General features: G+C 41.8%; 1 protein-coding gene and 1 pseudogene across 1 annotated transcript; both read left to right on the top strand.

Moving 5' to 3' along the window:
- Positions 1–5159: 5159 nt before the first annotated feature.
- LRRC63 (leucine rich repeat containing 63) lies at positions 5160–21632 on the top strand. The gene is made up of 7 exons (XM_090258820.1): positions 5160–5190; positions 5292–5452; positions 8595–8693; positions 14253–14389; positions 16830–16913; positions 20802–21041; positions 21471–21632. The coding sequence occupies exons 1-7, from the start codon at positions 5160–5162 to the stop codon at positions 21625–21627; spliced, it is 909 nt and encodes a 302-aa protein (XP_090114946.1). The 3' UTR covers positions 21628–21632.
- Positions 10151–11012, top strand: LOC149995821 (ataxin-3-like; annotated as a pseudogene).
- Positions 21633–22411: the final 779 nt, after the last annotated feature.

Below are 22411 nucleotides of genomic sequence, written 5' to 3'. Positions count from 1 at the left end.
ATACGTACCTAATCCGTTCTCTCAAGTGCCTCCTCCCTGTGATCTCCAGAGGAACACGCGCATACACGCAACGCACACGTTGTATGATCACTGGGTCTGTACGTGGTACAGGTGCATCAACACCACAGCAGAGCAGACAAGTGACAGCGAGAAACGGATTTCTTTTCAAGTCCTGCTCGGATCCTTAATTCCGCTCTTACTACACAGTTCCTCCTCATCCAGGAACGTTAAAGGATCCGAACGACAAAACAGTTTGCATTCAAGGAAGAGAAAGAACACATAACGTTGCGTTTTCCGGGGGCGCTGCCCAATCAGCAACCGGACCGGCCACGCGCCAGTGTCCCACTGAAGAACGCAGGCTCAGACCCTAGACACCCGAGTTACTCAGGGCGTAACCGGGAAAAGTAAGTAACAGTGGTCACTGTCATTAAAAATAAAATAGTAGTAACGATTGCCACCACGGGGTTCCGTGCAGCACTTGCACGTGGAGCGGGCTCATGCTCCAGCCCCAACCGCCCGCAGCCTCCCGGGCAGCCGGGCACCTGGGCTGAGCAAGGACACCTGGCCCCACGCAACCGCGCTTTGGGGCGGGGCCGGCTTTCGGGACCTGCTGCAGGCACGCGCCAGCCTGCCCCCCCCGCCCCGCCCTGTGCCCCGCCCTCGCCTTAGCCCCGCCCCATAGCCCCGCCCTCACCTTAGCCCCGCCCTCGCCTTAGCTCCGCCCCATTGCCCCGCCCTCACCTTATCCCTGCCCCATCGCCCCGCCCTCGCATTAGCCCCGCCCTCGCATTAGCCCCGCCCCTATACCCGCCCCACGCCTTCGCCCCGCCCCCTCCCCAGCGCCTGCGCCCTGCTGGCAGGGTCGCTGTAGGGGCTTCCGGTTGCCGCGCTGTCGCCTTGGCTTCTGACTGCACCCTGCTGGTGGGGTGCGCCTGGGTGCGCTCTCCTCCGACTGCAGCGGGCCGGGGGCCGCGACCTCCGGGGACCAGGACCTCGCTGATTACATTCGGCGGCAAAGGAACGAGATCAAAGCGGGAACGTCGGTTGTTTGGAGAAGCAGTTGATTGCCCCGCAGGGGAGCGCGGGAGTCCCACGTCTCCAAGCCCCCCCTGCAGATCCCGCGGCAGGAAAACCTCGTCGTCACAGGGACGCACTACTTGGGAGCGCCCCTCGCGCGCTTAGGTGCCCGGCTGCCGTTCGGGGATGAGACAGCCCGTGCGGGCAGCCCCAGAGCGTTTTCTCCCGTTCCGCCAACGGCACATGTCCATGCGGCAGGCACGCTGAGGCGGCCCTGGAAACTAAGCGCACATTTTGGGGGTCTGTCCTCTGGCATCATTTCTAAACAGTAGTAATCGGAACAGAAATCCAGGAAAAAATCCCATGACCCTGAGGACCGTCGGGTGTTTAGATTCAATAGTTGTGGCCCAACTACAGTAGTTGAAATGTAACATAAGTCCTGATTACAGAAAGAAAACAACTCAGACAGTAGATATTGTGGGTCTTCAGGGGCTATCATGGAGGGGGGACTTCCTCATCTTTTGACCAAAAACTTTTTTCCAAATTTATAAACTGATAATGTTTTGGAGGTAGAGAAAAAAGTGCGTGTCATTTCTGCTGTTCGGTATCTACTGGGAGAAAACAGTGGAAGACTGAACTTTCTGCTAACAAGGGGGGTTTTAGAATGATTGGTGATAGTGTATGTATTTTAAAATCCTGTATTCATTATAAACCTACATTTCACCTAGATTCTCTATCGAAGTTCTGAAGAATTATTTTATCACCCTTTTTTTCTTTTATAGGAATTCTGCTTGGATTCAGCCTAGTATGAGCACAGAATGATTTTCATTAAGATGTAGTCTAGATTTGAATGAATTCTTTTTCAGCAACAATTCAAACACGTTCAAAAGCTTTTCAGTTCTTTAACTAGTAGCTGTGAAAAACTGTCCACGAAAATGCAAAACCACCCACAACTTCTTCGAAGACCCTTACCTCCAAAGCCCCCTAAGCTGCCTTTATATAAGAAAGTGCATCCAGGTATGTCTATTAATTGGATATGTTGTCAACTATTTTTCCTATAAAGTTCTCAACCTGCACAGCTCAGAATCACAATAGTTAAAGACACTAATAACCAGTAGCTGACAAATGTCAGATGATAGCATCCAATTTACTTCTACAAGTACAGTTGATTTGCATTATTTGTCGATTCTGTGGTACGGTTTACCTAATTACTAAAATTGATTTGAAACGTTCAAATCAGTATGGTTCTGTATTTGGTCCTTTTAACTCAACAACATACCGTGAAAAGCACTACAGAGCAGTGTAGAGAGCTCTTTCTCGCTCCTTTTACCTTCAGTGAAACTGTGTGCAGGAAACGGTTGTATGTGGTATGTGTAAGGTACGTCTCAGTCGCTCTGGATAAGCGCAGGGCAGTAAAATATGTTCCTAGCTGAGGTTGAACAGGCTCTGTTCTGCCTGCTTCATTCAGCTCCCATACCGTAAGCCTTTCTCCAGTCTATTGAGTGCTGTGTTTTTGGTTTAAAAAAATAATTGTACTTTTTGTTGGTGATTTTGCTGCCTAAAATGTCCTCAGGCACAACGGGGAAGTGCTGCCTAGTCTTCTTAAGCACAAGAAAGCTGTGATGTGCCTTACAGAGAAAAATATGTGTTTGATAAGCTTCCTTCAGGCATGAGTTATCAGTGTTGTTGGCCATAAGTTCAATGTTAATGAATCAACAATATATGTTAAACGAGGTGTCTTTAAAATAGAAACACATGTAAAACAAGATTGTGTATGGGTTGGCTGTCCATAGTGTTGAGACTAGAGGCTCAATGTTGGATAATTTGGTGTCCACTGACACCTAACAGAAGTGATGCCTTGTAGCCAGTATCAGAACGTGATTGTGTTCAAAAGACACATTGGTCTGACATCTGGCATTGAAAAGAAATGTAATCTTGGCTGAAAGAGTTTCAAGTAAGGAAGAGATGATGATAAATAGCAAACATTCATCAAATTATTTTTCCCCATCCACACCACCAGAGTTTTAGTGGCAACTGTTCAAAAATTGCTTTTATAATCTATTCTTCTTGCATTCAATTCTGTTTTTTTTTTCTAAGAGTAGGCTCCCTGCCCTTCATGAATCTAATACAGGTTAGCCTCTTCACTTCTCCAGTTATTCATTCAAACTCCATCTCAGCAAAACCAAAATTCTGATAGCTGAGCAAGTGTGTACAGAAGTCTTTTTAGAAGGTGAGAGAGGGGTGAGTGAATAAAGAACACCTATGAATGGTAAGACATTAGAGTCTTGTCCCTGACACCTCGATAAATTTAATCTAACTGTCCTATTCTTTTCTTTTTCTGGTTTAGCCACGCCTGATAAAATTAAGCCGCCACATGCAAAGCTTCCTCAAGATGAAACCATCTTACCTGAAAGAGATACAACTCGTTTTCCTGCTATTGTTTCAAGAAACCAATTGCCACCCCCTGTCAGCATCCAGAATCTCTCTCTTGATTATCACCTACCAAAAAGAGAGGTTACTATTTCCATACCCCCCAAATCTCCTAAGAGTGTTTGTTGGAACATTCCAGAGACTGCTACTGGATTCATATTTTTTCCAACGTGTCATTCTGCTTCCAGTCGAGTTTTTGGGAAAGAAACCAAGCAGATGGAAAGATTAAGAAAACCAAAACTAAAAAAGATCTCTGTTGACAACGTGGTAGAAGACATTTTTATTGTCTCCTCCAAGTTCTCCAAACCTTCCAGCGTCCCTTCCCCCATTATCACTCCCAAACCCCAGGAAGTTCTCCCTGGGCATCTCCCTTTCTCAAAGAGTAGGCCCTATACTGTGAAGCGCTCTCTGATGGATGTAAACGCAGCACGGACGAGCCTTCTCCCAAGAATTATGTCTGCTCAAGCGAAATACCAGCAGGCTGACCATTTACAGCAACAAACGGCGATGCTACTAAGTATCACTCATTTTCCTGGTACTATTTTCATACCACCACCAATTTTACCAAGAAAACCTCAGAGACAGTCTATATTAGGTATAGCCATTCTGAACATGGTCTGTAATAATGGGGTCCAGTCGGGCAAAGGGAAGAGAAAGGCGTGCAAGCCAAGCCCCCTTTAAGCTTGCAGAGTGGGGTGGTGAAGTCGCTCTTGGCCTGTACATTTACTGTCTGGGCCAGAAGACAGTCACGGGAGCCCTGACCTTGCAGGTCTGCAAACGGCAAACTGGGCACTCCAGCCACACGGGGGTGCTGGGAGCAGGAGAGGGAGTTCAGAGGATCAAGGAATCTCACCCAAAGGAGCAGTGAGAATGAGCGGTTGTCCAGAAGGTAATCTAGATGAAGTCTAGAGGCAGGAGGTCCACGCCAATGGGTGCCTCTATGGGCACAATGCCACGGACGATTCCAACTCATTAGAAGGAGGACAGTGATCATGAAATCCTAACCGCCTCCGCGCGAATGTTCACAGGGATCCAAAGGTTGCCCCATTTTCTTCTTCTTTCTAGAAATTCAGGCAGCAGAAAATGAAAATCTAGAAAGTGTCCGAAGGCGAGGCATGCCAGCCCTACATGAAGGTAAACGCTAGGCTCGTTCTTTTAAAAAACTATGTGTAAGATGACCTATGAAAGCATTCACAGTTCTGTGTGTTTTTGTCTGTGTGTGTGTGGTTCACACATGTCTCCCCTCATTTTCAGCTCCTTAAGCCGTTTTTGACTCAGCAGGTATTTTTTAAGTATTGACTGTAAACCAAACTTTGTCCTGATGCTGGGAACATGAAAGCTGGGGGAAGCCGAGGGAAGAACCGAATTACATGGGGCATTTGAAGCATGCGTCTAGGTAACGTTAGGAAGAAAAGGGAGGTTGTCCCTGGGGAGGTAACTTCTGTCCTGAGTTATGCTTCCGTGAGATCCTTTATTAGCTTGGTGAAGCAAGAAGTTGCTTATGTAATTCACAGTAAAAGGTTTTAAAATATTTTTACAAAAAGTATATAAAGACTGAGGTCGATGGAATCCAAATTCCCGAGGTAGAAATATACGAGCATCCGGTTTCCTTTCTGAAATAATACTTGTGCTGTATAACCTGAAGAAGAACCCCACTAGCAGCAGCTCCCACTCTGGCCACAGAGCCAGCAGAGACTGGGTGTGGGGAGGCGATGGGGAACCCCTTCCGGAGTTTGGGTACAGGTGGGCCACTTCCCGTGGCTCCCTGGCGTCATAACGTAAGTGCCTTCCGAATGCCACTCGAAGGGATAACGTTTGTTTCCTGTGTTGTTCTGTGTATCGAGGTCTCATTAAATCTGGAAAACGCTATGAAGGAGAGGAAAATGTTGTGCGCGGCGAAGGCTTCGAGACAGTCACGACGACGCAGTATGAAACGATAGCCACCATGACCCACCTGGCTGTGCTGAACTGTCAGCTGCGTGGGAGAAACGCTCTGAACCTGAAGGTAGGCCGTACCTTGGTAATGGCGTATTTTCTGTCCTGTTAGCAATTAGCTTTGCTTGAGCTTTTGTAACTTAGGTTGGTGTGCATAGTATGAAAGGGATCTTTTTTCCTCTGGCAATAGAGATTTCCCAAGAACACATTCAAGTTGCCTCTCTGCACCTGTCTGTCCTAGTTTACCTTCATTCCGGTTTTTAAAAACGCTCGATATCCAAAGCAGTTCTCTTGGGTTGGCCAAAAAGTTCATTTGGTTTTTCCCATGAGCACAGACATTGGACCTACCAGAGAAAGACGTTAAATCAGCTGTCTTAAATATACTCAGATAGATCAAGAAAATCATATACAGAACTAAGAGACTGATGTGTGATCAGAGATTATCAATAGAGAGAAATTACAAAAGGGAACCAAAAATAAATGCTGGAGCTGAGAAATACAATTACTGAAATGAGAAGCTCACTGGAAGGTTTCAATAGTAGATTTAAAGAAAGAATGAAAGAATGGGAAGATGAGTCAATTGAAATCATTGAGTCTGATGAACTGAAAGGAAACAGAACGGAGAACAATGAACAGGGCTTAGGAGACCTGGGAGACATCACCAAGTGTACCAACATGCAGTAATGGGAGCTCCCCAAAAAGAGGAGAGAGAGGGAAGGGAAGAAAGTGTTTGACAAAATAATGACCCCAAATTCCCCAAATGTAATTAAAGAAATTGATACATCCAAGAAGCTCAACAAACTTCAAGAAGGATCAACTCAGAAAGGTCCAACGAAGATACATTATAATGAAACTGTCAAAAGGCAGAGAGAATCTTGAAAGCAGCAAGAAAGGAGTGATTTGTCATGTGTAAGGAATCCTCAAATTAATAGCCAGTTTGTCCATAGAAACAATGAAAGCCAGGGATGGGATGACATTTTTAAACTGATAAAAGAAAAGCAATCTCTTGGCCAAGAATTTTATATCCCCAAAAAACTACCCTTCAAAGGCAAATGAGAAATCAAGATGTCCCCAGAAAAACAGAAGTTTAATGAGTTTGTTACTTGTGTATACTTGCTTTATATGGAAAGCTAAAAAGAGTACTTTAGACATTAGACAGCAATTCAAAGCCTCAAGAAGAAATAAAGGACTCTGGTAAAGCTAAAGACATATAAAAGTCAATATTATTCCATTTTTAGTGTGTAAAAGATTTTTATTCCTATATTATTTAAAATGCAAGTGCATAAACTAATAATCATAAATTACGTGAATGGACATTAGTAACAGGAAGAAAGAACACCCACTTTTGCGTACTATCAATATAGAGACATTTACAGATATTAATAGTTTATTAAAATGTCATCCTTGAGAGCAGTCCTGTGAATTCTAAGACTTTTTAGCCACGAACCTTTTAATGCTCACACAGTATATGCTGTAGTCTAATGTAATGGCGGTGATCCCTTCACTGCAAGCTTAGGTTTGGTCCTTCATCATTATAGCTCCTTGGTTCATTCCATTGTTTCCTACTGGCTCTATGGTCCTTAATAAATGCAAGGCCAACTTCCTTGGAGTATGAAATATACTGGGGGCACCAGTCATGTTTCAGTCCATTCGGGCTGGTACGACAACGTACCACAGAGTGAGTGGCTTAAACAACCTTGATGTATTAAAGGTTTTGTGGTGAGAAAGTTTAAGATTGAGGTGTCAGCTGATTTTGTTCCTAGGGGAAGCTCTCATGTTCATGGCCTTCTTCTTTTATCATCATGTGGAGGAGGGGGGAGGGGGAGGGGGAGGGAGGGGGAGGGGGAGAGAGAGGGAGAGGGAGAGGAGGAACTCTGGTCCTCTCTTATTCTTAGAAGGGCTCCACCCTTCATCGGAGCTCCACCATGAAGACCTCATCTAAGCCTGATCACCTCCCAAAGGTCTCTGCTCTAAGAAGCATCGCATTGGGAGTCAGGGTTTCAATGTATGAAGTTTGGAGGGACCCCGACCTTTAGTCTATAACAAAGCGTAACCTTTCATCTTTCAGAAATCAGTGTATTTAAGCAAGACGTTTTACACAGATGTCAGATGCACAGAAGGATAACGGGAATAAAAGTGTTGGTGGCACTGTGGGCTCTTGGCTCTTAACCTTGCGTAGGACAGATCTCATGGTGAGGGTCCAGCTGAGTTTGAGAGGACGTTCACTAACGCTGGGGGCAGTGACACGAAGGAGGAGCTTAAGGTGGAGGAGGCAAGATTCTAGCCTCGGGAGTGAGCCTAGACGGAGCTACCTCGGCCCTTTGGAAACAAGAGGAAGGGTGGAGCCTAGGAAGCCCCGGAGGCAGAAGAAGCCAGCCAGCGGGGCCGTGTGGACCAGAGAACAAGCTACAGAGGTGGTAGGAGGGCCCGTGGACACAGGATGGGCTGTTCTCTGCTTGTAAGCCTCGTGGGGACCTTCTGCACGTAGGAGAAAGAAAAGAAGTCCCTATGCACCCGAGGAAAGAAGCGGGGAAAGGTGGGAGCATGCATGGGGTCCTTTGTCCTAAGTGTTTCTATCTGCTTTTGAAAGGCAGGAACTTTAGGGGAGGTTTCAGGGGAGGATCTCAACACAATATCCATCAGCTTTTCAGGGCTGTCCTTTCAGGATTGTTTTCTCTGCTGGGTAGGGAGTCACTCGTCATTGCTAAATGCTTCAGGGAGTGGTGTTGTAAGGGGGGGTGAGTCAGGCAGGTTGGGTGCTGGGTGAGGCCACTCTGTCCAGTCTCTGTCCCAGTCTCCCCACTCCACTTGCCAGGGGACCTTCCTGGCTTCGCACTGTCCTGTCTCGGAAGTAGACACGTGGAAAAAGCCCAGGTGGGGAACAACAAAGTTAAATATACAATGCACTTAATTGTTTATATTTCAGCGTGTAGTGAACACTCAATAAAATGTTTGCTTATTTTTAATTGAAGTGCCTGTCAAACACATGTCACTATACTTATTGCAGACAATAAACACATACTAGTGTTTCTATCTTGTACATATTTAAGAAATTCTTATCATGACAGACTAAAATGAATGAATGGAAGATGAGTGTAGGCTTATTAGTTTATTAGGTAACCACTGTCACTCAGAATATGTGATTTTTAAATCTTGAATAAAAAATTTTGTGCATTGCTAATAACCTCTCATCTCTTGTGACTTTCTTTTAGGGTTTTTTTATCCTGAATTGTCCAGACTTAACACCTTTGGCTTCCCAACTGATATACCTTAACTTATCATTTAATGATATCAGTTCCTTTCCTATGGAAGTAAGTCCATTTTTATTATTATATATGTAAGAATAATTTTTATCATGAACAAAAGTTATAATATTATAATAAAAATAGATACATGATACCCTGGGGTTACTATAAAGTAAATGTATTTTGGACTTCATCCAAAAAGGCTTATTTTTAGAAGTACAAAAAGTACAGGACATCTTTCTTAGGAAGTCCCATGACCTAACCCTCAAAGGCTGTGTTATAGTCAGGCTCTCAAACACGTTCTCTTAATCGTTTGATGTATATAAAATAATTCATTTATTCCTCTCACTCTGAATAAAACCTAAAATAAATCTCTTCATGTGTTAATGAGAAGCTCTAAGAACAAAGTTTCGTGGCCAGGTTGTCTGATGCTGTAACAAGTTTTAGTTATCGGTCAGATAAGATATTCTGCATAATATTAAAACACATCTAGAGTAATCACACATGGGAATGAGCCAATTCATTGTCATCTAAAATAAATAGGTCATTGTGAGTAATTAGGACAGATTATGTTTCCTGTGTCTTTCTGCAATTCTTCATTGGTCACTGGGTGACTGTTTTGTGAACTTCTAGAATATTGACATTTAGTGAATTTATTTTTACTTCAAATATATAGTATTGGGAACATATTTTCCATAACTTATCTGTAATATTATATTTTCACTCGAAGAGTTACTTTTTCTCTCCTAATACATAACAACAGTTTTATAAATTTGACTAGGATAAATTGACCAAAATTCCCAAGGAATATGAGTCCTTTTTCTTCATGTTAATTTAAATTTTTCTTCTAAATAGTCATAGATGAGGCTGTGTATCTGCAGCATATTCTTGCCACTAAAATAAAGTATAAATACAAGAAAGCTCTTCAGATGTAAAATTTAAAGTGCCCACTTTTCAAAGTGATAGAAATCAATAGAATTTGTCATTAAAATACAGATCTGTGTTGCTCTGGCCAAATAGCTCAGTTGGCTAGAGCATCGTCCTGATATGCCAAGGTTGTGGGTTTGATCCCTGGTCAGGGCACATACGGGAAAGAAGCAATGATGCATCAGTAAGTGGAACAACAAACTGATATCTCTCTCTCTCTAAGCCAATAAAAAATAAAATAAAATACAGATCTGTGTTATATAGCTATAGGTAAAATATTTCAACAAGGATGGTAGTATCCAGGCTTAGAAGGGCTGTACCAAGGGTAGGCTAATGATACGTACTCGTCAGCACAGAGTCAGTGCCACCCATAGAAGGCCAGAGGCCGCTGTAAACGTGGTGATTGGAATTATTACAAGTTTCACAGAAAACTCAAGACGGTAGACTCTGCAGAAGACAGTCTACTGAAGTAGTTTTAGACAAGAAGACGTAGAAGCAGAAATGGTATAGAGGGAGGTTACTATAACAAACTCTAGAAATATATACTCAGTCTTCTTTTTTAATCTCAGATTCTTTAAAATACGTAAACAGTAATAATGAGTTATAATAACATATTGTCGGCCTTCCGCAAGAAACGAGAAGGCTCACTTTGTGCTCAACATGGCTTGAATAATCTATCGCAAGAAGACTGTTTTCGCCCTGTGGAATGTTCTAGAGCACATCGGCTAGAAGAAGAGGGGTGAGGGTGGCAGAAGGAGGAGTTACTAGTGAAGGCGGTCACACGTGGTTACAGCAGCTTTCTGGAAATAGGGACGAGGGTAGTTTTCACTTTTTTCACATGACAAGCAACACCTTGGAAGTCTGGGGCTTACAACAATCCTGTTCAGCAGTCCGGAGTCTCAGAGGCCTAGGGCCAACCCCATCCGTGAAAGATCGTCTGTGTGCAGTTACCGGCAACACCGGTGTACAGTCAGAAAATTAGAAAGCGGTGGTTCAGCCTGAATTCTCCCTCGACGGGTCAAAGTTACTGTCTGACACACACGTCGCACCTTTCCCCCCTCAGTTGCGATAGGAAGGCCGTTCTCTGTTGCTGTTGAGAGTGATCTGCTAGACTGTGAAGCTGATCAACCCCTGCAGGTGATCGCGGTCCAACAGATGTATCAACCCACGCTTACTAGAGAAAAATGAGCACAAGAGAGTCCAGAAAACAGATGTGGAACAAGTCTTAGAAGCAGATGGCGGGTCAGGAGTGTTAGAAGAAGACAAGAAAGCACTGTCACAGCACTAAGTCTCCGACAGATGGACATGGGAGATGAAGAAGCAGATCTCCGCAAGGCTGTTCAGCTCAGCATGCAAGGCGGTTCCGGAAACATATCTCAAGATATTCCACAGACATCGGGTGCACCCCTTACCTCTGAAGAGCTGCAGAAGAGAAGAGAAGCCGACTTTGCAAAGTGACAGCAGCAGCAGCAGGACCCACGAGGAAAGCTCTCACGCCCGCGTGGAACGCCAACCAGGACCCCAGGGGCATCCGGCAGGGGTCTAGATGACGCTGTAGGGAGCAATGACCATGTCTTTAGAAACTGTTCAAAATAATTTCATAACAGAGGAAAAAGTAACGCCTTTTACAAAATGACGACAATAGTTGTACTTTTCACCATTCTCCTGTGTGATTAAAGCATGGGGTCCGTTTTGGAATACGTCGGAGAAAACAGTGCTCAACAAAGGAAATAAGATTGTGCGTGGTTTGCAAAGAAAAAGCCGAGAGTGGGACACTCCGTCAGCTGTAGGCCTAAGTGCCGAACCTTCCCGTACCAGCCAGAGAGGCCCTCAGTGACGGAAGACATTTAAAACTGCTTCCTAGATGTCCCGTTTCCATTTGGGAGTGTGCAAATATCTCACACGTCTACAATCAGGGCATCTTCCCCGGATCTTCTGCAGACCAACTAAGAAGCTCTGGCCGCAGAACTTGATTGCATTCATTTTGTTTTCTTTTGCTCCCCTCCGTGCAGGCCAGCTGGCTTCACTGTCATCACTAACGGTTCCTTCTGTCTCATTAACTAGTGAGGCTTTCAGAGCAGTGGCTCCTCTCCGTCCTCATCACAGTTTCAGGAGGATGAGTGTCCTTCCTTCACCCACGCATTGTGCACTTGGGTGTTTCCTCATGCCCTTGTCTCATCACAGTTTATCTGCTACGTGGTTTTTGTTATTTTCCTGCGATGCTTTTAAAAGACGGTAAGTTTTCTTGAGGTTTTGCTTTCTGAGCCCTCTAAGATGAGCTCATTATTTCATGATTCTGGTGCATCCCTAACCTCTGAAATCAGCTCTGCACAAGTATTTAAGAATAAGTGAGCACTAAAAGTCATAATGTATTGTTAGGTCTGTAACATATATGAATGTAATAGATATAATAATTACAGTGCAAAAAGAGCAAAAGGAACAGAATAGAGCTATTTAGGAATACTTCCATATCTCACTGATATTAAGTTAGTGTAAATCTGAAGGAGATTCTGGTAAGTTAAGATGTATATTACAACCCCTAACACAATCACTAAAAACAAATAATGCGTTAAATATGGTGAAAAACTTATTAAAGGAATTAAAATATTATACTAGGAAATATTCAGTTGATGCAAGAGAAGAGAGTAAAGAAAGAGCAAAGAGACCATGACATATAGAAAACTATGTGAACTCGAGGTAAAATGACGACGTAAATCCAGCAGGTCAGTCATCACATGAAATGTGAATGCATCAAGCAATCCAAAGTTACCGACTGACAGACTGAATATAAATCAAGTTCCAATGATGTGCTGTCTATAGAAGATACACTTAAGATAAAACAATGCAAAGGGGTCAGAGGTAAAAGTTTGGAAAGAGATATGTCATGCAAACAGCAGCCATAAGAAAGCTGGAATGACTCTACTGATATCAGACGAAATTGATTTTAAAATGGAAAGATTACTAGAGAATTGAAAGAACTGAAGGAAGAATTTAGACTTTCAAGAATAGTAGTTTTAAACTTCAACACCCCACTCCCCATAATGCATAGAATAACTTAGCAGAAGATCAACCAAAAAAGTAGAGTACTTGAACAACACTATAAAATACTTAGACATAATAGTCATCTATGGAACACTTCAACCAAATAACAGCAGAATAGATAATTCTCAGACTTACACAGAATGATTTCCAGGACAGACCGTATGTTAGGCCACAAAGTAAATCTCAAGACACTTAAAACAATTGACTATCACAGAAAGTTTATTTCTGGCCACAGTGGAATGTATTTAAAAACTGAGAAAGAAATTTGGAAATTATATAAATTAAGCAACAGATTCTTAAATAACCAGTGATTCAATAAATAAATCAAAATGGAAATTAGAAAATACTTTAAGATGAATAAAATAAAAGGACAGCATACCAAAATTTATGGGGTGCATTTATAGCAGTGCTCAAAGGGAAATTTATAGGTATAAATACCTGTATTTCAAAAGAAAAATCAATAGCCTAACCCGTCCATCTTAAGCCATTATCTTAAAAAGAGCAAACTAAATTCAAAGAAAAAATAAGGAAGGGGATCATGAAAATTAGTACAGAAATTAGTTAAATTAAGGATAGAAAAACAATAGAGGAAGCTCAACAAAACCAATAATTGATATTTTGAAAGATCAACAAATCTTACTACCTTACACAAACAGACCAAGGTGAAAGAAGACCCAAGTTACTAAAATTAGGAAATAAAAAGGATTTTAAGATAATACTACACATAACTGTAAACAAACCAGCTAAATAACTTTGATGAAAAAGATGCACACATAGACACAAGAATGGACTCAAGAAGAAACAGAAGATCTAAGCAGCTCTATAAAAAGGGAAATGTTCAATAGGAGCTTTAAGACTTCACAATGAAAAGTCCAGGACCAGACAGCCTCATTGGTGAATTCTACCAAATGCTTAGGAAGAATGAACACCAATCCTTTATAAACTCTTCCAAAAAACTAGACGAGAAGAAAAAATTTCCCAGGTCAAACTAGCAAACCAGTAACACGCTGATACCAAAACGAGACAAAGACGTGAAAAGAAAAGCAAACTATAGAACAATATCTCTTATATAAATACAAAAATCCTCAACAAAATGCTAGCAACACAACATATAAAAAAGGATTTTATACCATGATCAAGTGATATTCATCCCAGAAATGCAAGGATGGATAAACATACAAAAAAAAAATCAGTCAATGTGAAACGCCATTTTAATATAGGAAAGCGGGGGGAACTATACAATTATCTCAATGGAGACACAAAATAACATTTTACAAAATTCAACATTCTTTCATGATGAAAACACTCAACACCATAGAAGGGGATGTCTTCAACTTGACAAAGAGCATCTACAAAAACCCACAGCTCATATGCTATTGAATGGTGAAAGGCTTCAAGTTTTCCTCCTAAGATCAGGAATCAGATGAGGATGTCAACTCTTGCCACTCTGTACTCTGCACTGTGCTGGACTTTCTAGCCAAGGCAGCTAGGCAAGAAGAAGAAATAAAAGGCACCCAAATTTAAAAAGGAAGTGAAACTATCTTTACTTGTAGCTGAGAGATTCTACTACATTAGGGCAAAGGGTTTATAAAATGTAACAAATAGAAATTTGCGTACTCTATAATTCTACTCATTTGTTTCTTTTTTCTTCCTCAGGTGTTCTGTCTGAAATATTTACAAGTACTGATCCTGAGAAATAACCCTATCAAGGCAATCCCTTCTGAAATTCAGCACCTTAGGCTCCTTCGAGTTTTCAACATTGCCTTTAATTTTATTGTGACCCTTCCACCTGGGTAAGGTTGATAGTTTGAAATTATAAACAGAAGTAAAAAGCTTATGATTGAGAACAGGGTCAATTTCCTCTTTGAAAGCACCTAGCAGCTGTTTAGCTATTTAATAGTTCTTATTCTATGTCAAATAGCTGACCTGTTTTCTATTGTTGTGTTGAAAATAACACTACCAGCTACATAGACGGCCATGAGTCATTCTTGTCCTCAGTTTCCTAATCTGTGAACTAAGAAATTAGTCTTCATAATATCTAAGATCTTCTAAACTTTAATAAAAATGTTGATGTTTGGGTTCAATGAAAATTTAAAATCAAAACCTTTACCAAGTGCCCAAACAAGATACTCCTTCCAGAAAACATTTAACAAATTGAATGTAGGTTAAGGACAAACGGACAGGGACTCAAATAATTGAACTACATTTTGCAAAAGAAATTTCTTAAATAGTAATTAAGGAAGTGCATCAAAATTCATTTATCAAATTGTTCATTCAGCATTGTTTGTAATGAACAACCCAACAAATTCTGCATTCATAAAGCATAAAACTAGTTCGTCATTTAAAAGAACGAGAAGGTAAGTAAACTAGAATACCATTTCTGTATAAAATGTACATGTACACATCACACATTATATATAATATATATAAAAGGACAGATTAAACACTAAGGAAGTAAGGCAGTTGCATTGTGGGAATTTTATTTGCTTGACTCATGTATCATATTTTTCGACAGTAACATAAATTGTATTTTCCCTGCCTTGATACTTGAATCAGCCATTTCCCAAAGGAAACCCTGTTTTCTTCTTATTAAAGAATGCTATTTAAAAACCACTATCTGGGTACTAAATGTCCCCATTGCTGTTCGGATGACATTGCTTGTAGACATTCTCACTGTACAGAGTTAAGAAATATGTGTATGTACTAATATGTGCATACATGTATAATATCTATAATTGTTTCTGCATGTATATTTATACACAAACACCTTCATATGTACACACATACCTACACACACACACACATACACATATGACATACATATATGCATCTAAACATAAGTTAATACTGGATAATCTATAATCATAATAAAATACTTTAAATAACCATAACTCATTTGAACAAAATGGAAAAATTCCTAAACCAACTAAAACTTGATCATAAGCATATGGCCAACACTGTTCATTGTTTAGAAAATAGGCAAATTTGTTCAAGTTATTGGTGATAAACAAAGGTTTTAAGGAGCCCTCACACCTTTGAGAATGCCTGTCATCAATAAACCACAAATGACAAGTGCTGGTGAATGTGGAGAAAGGGGACCCTCGTGCAGTGCTGGTGGGGGTGCGGACGGGGGCAGCCACTGTGGACAGCAGAAGGAAGGTTCCTCAAACAAGTCAAAATGGATCTGCAACTTAAAATGGATCTGCAATTTCACTTCCGGGGACTTATCTGAAGAAACACAAAACACTAATTTGAAAGAATATATGCACCTCTATGTTCAATGGTGTGCTATTTACTATCGCCAAGATCTGGAAGCAGCCCAAGTGTCCATCAGTAGATGAGTGGATAAAAAAAGCGCTGCTACAGCTCCACAGTGGAATACTACTCAGCCATGAAAAAGAAGGAAATCTTACCTTTTGTGACAGCATGAATGGACCTAGAGGGTATCATGCTAAGTGAAATAAGCCAGTCAGGGAAAGGTAAGTACCATGTGATTTTACTGATGCGTGGCATCTAAAGAACAAAATAAACAAACAAACAAAATTGAAACAGACTCATAGCCACAGAGAAGGACCTGGAGGGGCAGCGGGTGACAGATAAAAGCGGGGCTGGAGGGAGGGGTGGCAGCGTGAAGGGACTGAGCAGTACGCGTTAGTAGTTACGGCAGAGTCATGGGGCCACAGACGCAGCAGAGGGGAGAGAGCCAGTAATATTGCAGTAACTGTGGACAGGGCCAGGCTGGTACTAGATTCACTGGGGTGACTGCTTTGTAAGTCACGTAAGGTTCAATCACTGGGCTGTACCCCTGAGACTAATACAATATTATATGTCAACTGTAATTGGAAAATAAAAGAATTGTTTTTAAAAAACGTTTTAAGGAGCTAGTTCACTGAAATATTAGTGTTTCTAAAATAAAGCAGTTCATTTTTTTATTAAATACCATAGGATATGTATTCATACTAAGGGATGTTTACACTTGAACTTGAAAAACACAGGAACTTGAAAAAGAACAACAAAGCCCAAAGCGAGGAGGAGAAAGGAAATAATAAAGATCAGAGCAGAAATAGAAGAAATAAGAATCTAAAAACAAAAACAAAAAAAGTATCAATGACACCAAGAGCTGGTTTCTTGAAAGGACAAAAAAGATTGACACACCTTTAAACAGCCTTATTTATGCCCGGTTAGGACAAACAGATCGCCATTTTTACAATTCATTTTCTCTTTCTATTTAAGGTTATTTTATTTGCCCCACCTCGAGGAACTTAATATTGCCTACAATAGTATTGCTTTTATTCCAAATGAAATCCAGAAACTCAGGTATTTTGAAAGTAGTAAGTACACACAAAATCATTCCATCCTGATGGGTATATTTGGTGATGATTTGATGGGGAAAATTGAGTTCATTCATTTATTTAATAACCACAAAATATATGGAAAGCATAACATTTACCAAAATGTAATTTGAGTGATTGGTTCACAGTGTTCTTAGGATATAACATCATCAATAATTATTTAAAGGACAATACTGATGACCACTTAATAGAATGACATGTTACTTTTGTCCATTTTTTATTGTGTGCCCCTGAAGATATCAGTTTTATTTTTGTAAGGAAATATATATAAAAATGCTAATAATACATAATATAATTTTAATGCTAAGTTCCATTTTCTTCTCATATCATTTTTTTTTTAAGTCTCTGAAGTTTATCGATATCCTTCTAGGTCAGCACTGTACTATTTTGAATAATTTTTAATAACTATTAGGGAGATTAGATTTCAATAATAGTCACTTAACTATTCTCTTTAGATCATGAGCTTTAAGGTATTTGATGTAATTCCAAGCCCCTCCTCACCCAAAACACATAAACACAACATTGGGATTTTATGGAATTGCCTTGAGTTTACATGTAAGTTTTAAAGAATTTATATTTCTGATAATAAGTCTTTTTGTCCTAAAACAAAGTATATATTTTTCATTTGTTCAGGTCTTATTTTATGTTCTTTATGAGAACTGGTGACTCATTATACTTTATATTTCTTACTAACATTTCTAAATACTTTATAATTGTGTTGCTACTGGGAATGTAATATTTTCTCTAAGTTTTATTTCTCGTTGACTTTCGTCAGTACAGAGAAAAGTTATTTATCTCTTTACATTAATTGAAAATCAACTTATGTAACCAAATTATCTTATTAGTTTTAGCTGAGTTTTACTAGATTGTCTTTGGTTTTCAAGAAGCATAATCTTATCTTCAATAAAATTAATTTCATCTCTACTTTTCTAATAGTTATACCAATCATTTAATTTCCCACATGGCAATCTTTGTCCTTTAATAGGGGAACTGAAGGTGTTCCCCTTTGTGATGACGGATATATTTACTTTTTGCCTCCCATTTTACTTTGTATTTACTACGTTTCCTTTCTCCTTTTCATAGACGTATATTTAACTTTTTTTCAGGATATTTTTTATTTTTATTTTTTTCTTCTGTGTTAACTTTGGAACTCTGCTGTACTTTCCCAGTTTATTCATAGCTTTCTTTCCTTTCCCAAAACTCATAAATACACTTTTCTTTACTAGTTTATGAAAGCCAGACAAAACACCCCTCCTTTGCCCGCCTTCACCGTCTGCCCCCTCACTGCCGCGTGTCCCCCCCCCCCCCACCCCCCCAGGAACCTGCCCTGCGGAGACAGCGCAGGACCTTCTGTTCCGGATTCCAGTGTTCTTTTCATCCTGTCTCTTCACTTAAAGAATATTATTTAGCACCTGGACCTCGCGGCCTCATAGAACAGCGTGTCCCGTGGGCGGGCCATGTCAGGTGGAGCCCTTCTCATGAGGAGTCCCCACCCTCATGTCCTCTGGCTGCCAGAGTGGCACCTGGTGCCAGTTTAATTTCTTTTTCTCCTTAAGGGATTCTTATTTTTATCTGGAAAGACTATGACTTTCTTGTTATCCCTGATCTTCAGGAATTCCATCAGATTATGCTTAAGGGTATGTCTCTTGTTTTTAACTTGTTTAAAGTGCTGTGCACCCAATGGTCCTCTGGTTGGCGGACACCAAGCAATTCTTGGGCACCAGCGGGGTGTCCTGCAATTCAACTCAATTCAGACACGGCCTACCTGGGGGCGGCATTAGACCGCACAGGTGAAGGGTTCCGTCCCACAAGACTGCCCCCAGCTTCAGGTGCCAGCAGCGAGCTTGGCTGTCACCTGGGCCTCTCTGGCTGTAAATCAGAGGTCCCCGCCACCTCCTCGGGTGTAATTAATTAGCTAGAGCAGCACTCAGAACTCAGGAAACCTATTTACTCTGTAGGTTACCAATTTCTTAGAAAGCATAGATGTTAATTAACAGATCACAGCCAGATGAGGGGTAACGGCAGGAGGGAGACTGAACAGAGTAGCTGCTGAGCTCGTGGGGTGTGGAGTGTGGCACAGCGGCCCGCTGAAGTGCTCCTGTCCCCACCCCACCCCACCGAGCTCGTAGGGTTTTTATGGGGGCCCCATTAAACAGGCAGGATTGATGGAAGCACTGGCCATGGGTGAGGGATTCAACCTCGGCCCTTCTCTGCTCTCCAGAACTTACAGTTTTTAAAGCTGATTTTGCTGTTTCAGTTATTTCTCCTACTTTGTCTTTGCCACCAACTAAGATCGTTACAAAGACCACGTTCTTCCTCAGTTCATCCACCTATTGTTTAGTTTTACGAACCATGCGTTTTGGTTCGCGGAAGTCTGCGTGTGTGTGCGTGTGCCCTATCTTTGCATCTCACTGTTTCTCCTGCTCCTGCCTCTTCTGTCTCCGCGGGCGGAGAAGAGGCAGAGACGCGCTTGCCTCAGGGATGCCGTGTTGTGTGTTTTTACGTCTCTCTTCTGGCTGCTCTGTCTTCTCTGCAGGTCTGGTAGCAGCCTCGGAGCACCCAGAGAGTCCAGGGTACAGCGGGAGGAGGTCTCGCTGAGACCCAGGATGTTCACATGCAAAGGCTATCTCAACATGGAGAGACTATTTAGCCTTCCAAACTCTAACCTACTGAGCTCTCCCAGAACTGATGGAGAGGAAGGGCAGACCCGTATTGGTGGGGCCTCTAAGGTACACCCACTCAGGGAGGGCGGCCCCATCCACGGGAGTTCTGGGGACTCTCAGGGGCGTGTCTCTGGAGTGCATCACGCTCACTCTGCCTGTCCACAGGGCTCTCTGCTTCCTGCCCCCAGGTCATGTTTGCTGTAGAGGGAACAACTGAGCGGGCCAGCTCTCTCCATCAGGGCCAAAGCAGAGCCTGGGGCCTGGCTCACTGTTTCTAGACTATGGGGCGTGCAGTAGTCCAGCCGCGGCTGAAGGATGGAGCTAGCTGAGTACCATCTTCTTAGCCTCGTTGTCCTGAAGAACTTGAATTGCGTGGAGAAGAGACGTGAAACTAGAATGTAGATGAGACTCCACAGGCCCCCTGCTGCTTATTACCTAGTCTTTCAATTTAAAACCTGTAGCCATTTGTTTGTATCAACGGCTTCACTCCTGATACATTTGACAAGTGGGATCAGGTTTTATTTGACTTTTATGTCTCTCATGAATAGATACTTTTCTGACTGGTTTTCAGCACTAGTTAGGAAGGAGATAAGTGATTGTAGAAAACATCGAGAGAAGTGGTTAAAAAATGAGAAAATCAGGAATGTTGGTTCTCTTTGAGTAAAGGAAGAAGGGCCACTAGAAGCAATTGACACAGTAGAAGCCAAGGGACTCAGGTAACTCAAGTCAAAGTACGACACAGCACCTAATACGTTCTGATAGTGTTAATTTCACTGTTTCAATTGGGCTTAGATGAAGAAAATACGTAATGTTCAACTTGTCTATGAAAATCAATTCTTCCTTTGTTTCATTATCATTATACCATATACATTGTATTTTGTGTAGTGCAACGTTCATTCATCTTTTTATGTTTGTGATTATTTCTTTTTGTATGGCAATGCCATGTTGCAAAGACCCAAAATACATGCTTACTTCTACTATTCACACAAATGAACTTTTTTGCATAATAATATATTGGTTTAGTTGCTTTTTAAGTTAATTCTCTTGATTCTAAGGAAGTACTTGAACACTTGTATTTTATTGTTACTGAGTCTTATAATACTAATTTTAAGGACCACTGGGACAGAATGTTACTTCAGTGTTATAAATTGCATAAATACCTTGTAAAGTATGGTTTCCTTTATTTGCAGGTCACTTAAAAAATTGATTGTTGATGGGAATGACTTGACATCCTTTCCACCTGGAATTTTGAAGCTTAATCTGAAAAAAATCCAATTTGAAAATAACTTCACTCATCCTTGTCTTTGGAGAGAGAATTCTTTGAATAGTCCACAACGTCTTACTCAAATTACTTCTTTGTTCTTTCTAAAAAATAATCTACATAAATACTATGATGCGATCCCAGTGAAAATTCAAAGGTTACTACAATGGTAAGCAAATTATGAAGCCCTTTTAACCAAAATGTACTTTTAAGCATTTAAAATGTTCTTCATTACAGGTTCAGATGATAGTTATATTATGAACACACACACACACACACACACACACAGCCCACACTACACACCACACATCAAAACATACACACATTTCTTCAAATGTTGTCCGACCGGGAATTGAACCGGCAACCCTTCAATTGGTGGGACCGCGCCCCACCTGCTGAGCCACACCAGTCGTAGCTCCTTTATTTTTTGGCATTTAATTGTTCATGTGTATATGTCTCAGCTCCCCAATTAGATGGAAAGATCAGTGACGATGAAGGTCATATTTTCTACAACTTTGAGTCTCACACAGCATCGCCCAAACGTCTCTTCTGTCGCAGACACCAACTAGAGACTGACTTAGTGTTTCTCCCGCCGCAGTACGTCCCGATGCGAGTGGTGCCAGGGCCCCGCGTTTGGCAGAGGGTTCCGTGCCATCCAGTCCTGCCACGTGTTCGGAGCGACGCACCTCCCCGTGATGTTTCACGTCTGTTCTTCTTCCTGCTACCGAGACGTGGACGAACACAGTGTGTTTTAGACGGCATCCCCGGTGAAAGAGTGGCTGGGACGTCGGGCTTGGTGGCCGGACCGTAATTGCTGAATCCCACCAAGCCGTTCATGTTGGCGTGAATGGGAGTTCATTTCTTTCAGCACCCCGGTCCTGTCCGGGAGACATCCATGTCTTCTCGTGGGAGTCTTCTCTGCGACCCTTGCTCCTTAGGCGAGTTGGTGACCGTTAGGGACCTGGTGCAGAAACCTGATGAAGGTTTTTGGATTTCAAAGAAGATCTAGAAATTGTTTCTCAGAGCGCATTTACTAGAAAAAGAAAAACGTTAGACGCCTCTGCAGAAAGGGTTTATCTTGTAACTGGCCTTTTCATGCACCCCTTCTAAGCGATAAGATAACATTTCAAAGTCATCAGTGGGTTTTGCCTCGTGTGGCTTCGCAGTCATGTCCCCGAGTTCCCAACATTTGTGCGTTTCTGTGGAAATCTATCTGGGGCCAGCCATCTCAACCGTAGCTTATTTTGGAGACTAAAAGATCAATTCCAGTCCTGTGTTTACTTGTGGGAATTTCTTACCCAGGTTCTTAGAAAGTGGGTACAATGACTCCCTCATATTGACCTTCATCTCATAGAGCCTGACTCCATAGGCTGGTGCCAGAGTTCACCACGTCTTCCTTCGGTGCCGGCCTGCTGAGAAGGCCCGGTCACACTTACACGGCCACAGTGCAAAGCCACATACGCGTACAGTAGGTCTCGCGGCTTGAAGCATCAGTGTTTGGTGAGGGGACGGTAAAAGAGTCCTGTGATGTGACCAGCA

Source organism: Furipterus horrens, unplaced genomic scaffold, assembly GCF_987537825.1.
Source record: "Furipterus horrens unplaced genomic scaffold, mFurHor1.1.pri manual_scaffold_12, whole genome shotgun sequence".
NCBI classification, from domain to species: domain Eukaryota; kingdom Metazoa; phylum Chordata; class Mammalia; order Chiroptera; family Furipteridae; genus Furipterus; species Furipterus horrens.
Note: the sequence above shows the minus strand (reverse complement) of the source record. Positions and strands in the feature narration are given on the sequence as shown.

Bases quoted from the DNA above. Each gene is read 5' to 3' on its own strand.
- LRRC63 (XM_090258820.1), top strand. From the start codon at position 5,160: ATGGGGAACCCCTTCCGGAGTTTGGGTACAG. The intron at 5,191-5,291 runs GTGGGCCACTTC...CTGTGTATCGAG, and splicing joins CTTCCGGAGTTTGGGTACAG to GTCTCATTAAATCTGGAAAA. The intron at 5,453-8,594 runs GTAGGCCGTACC...ACTTTCTTTTAG, and splicing joins GAAACGCTCTGAACCTGAAG to GGTTTTTTTATCCTGAATTG.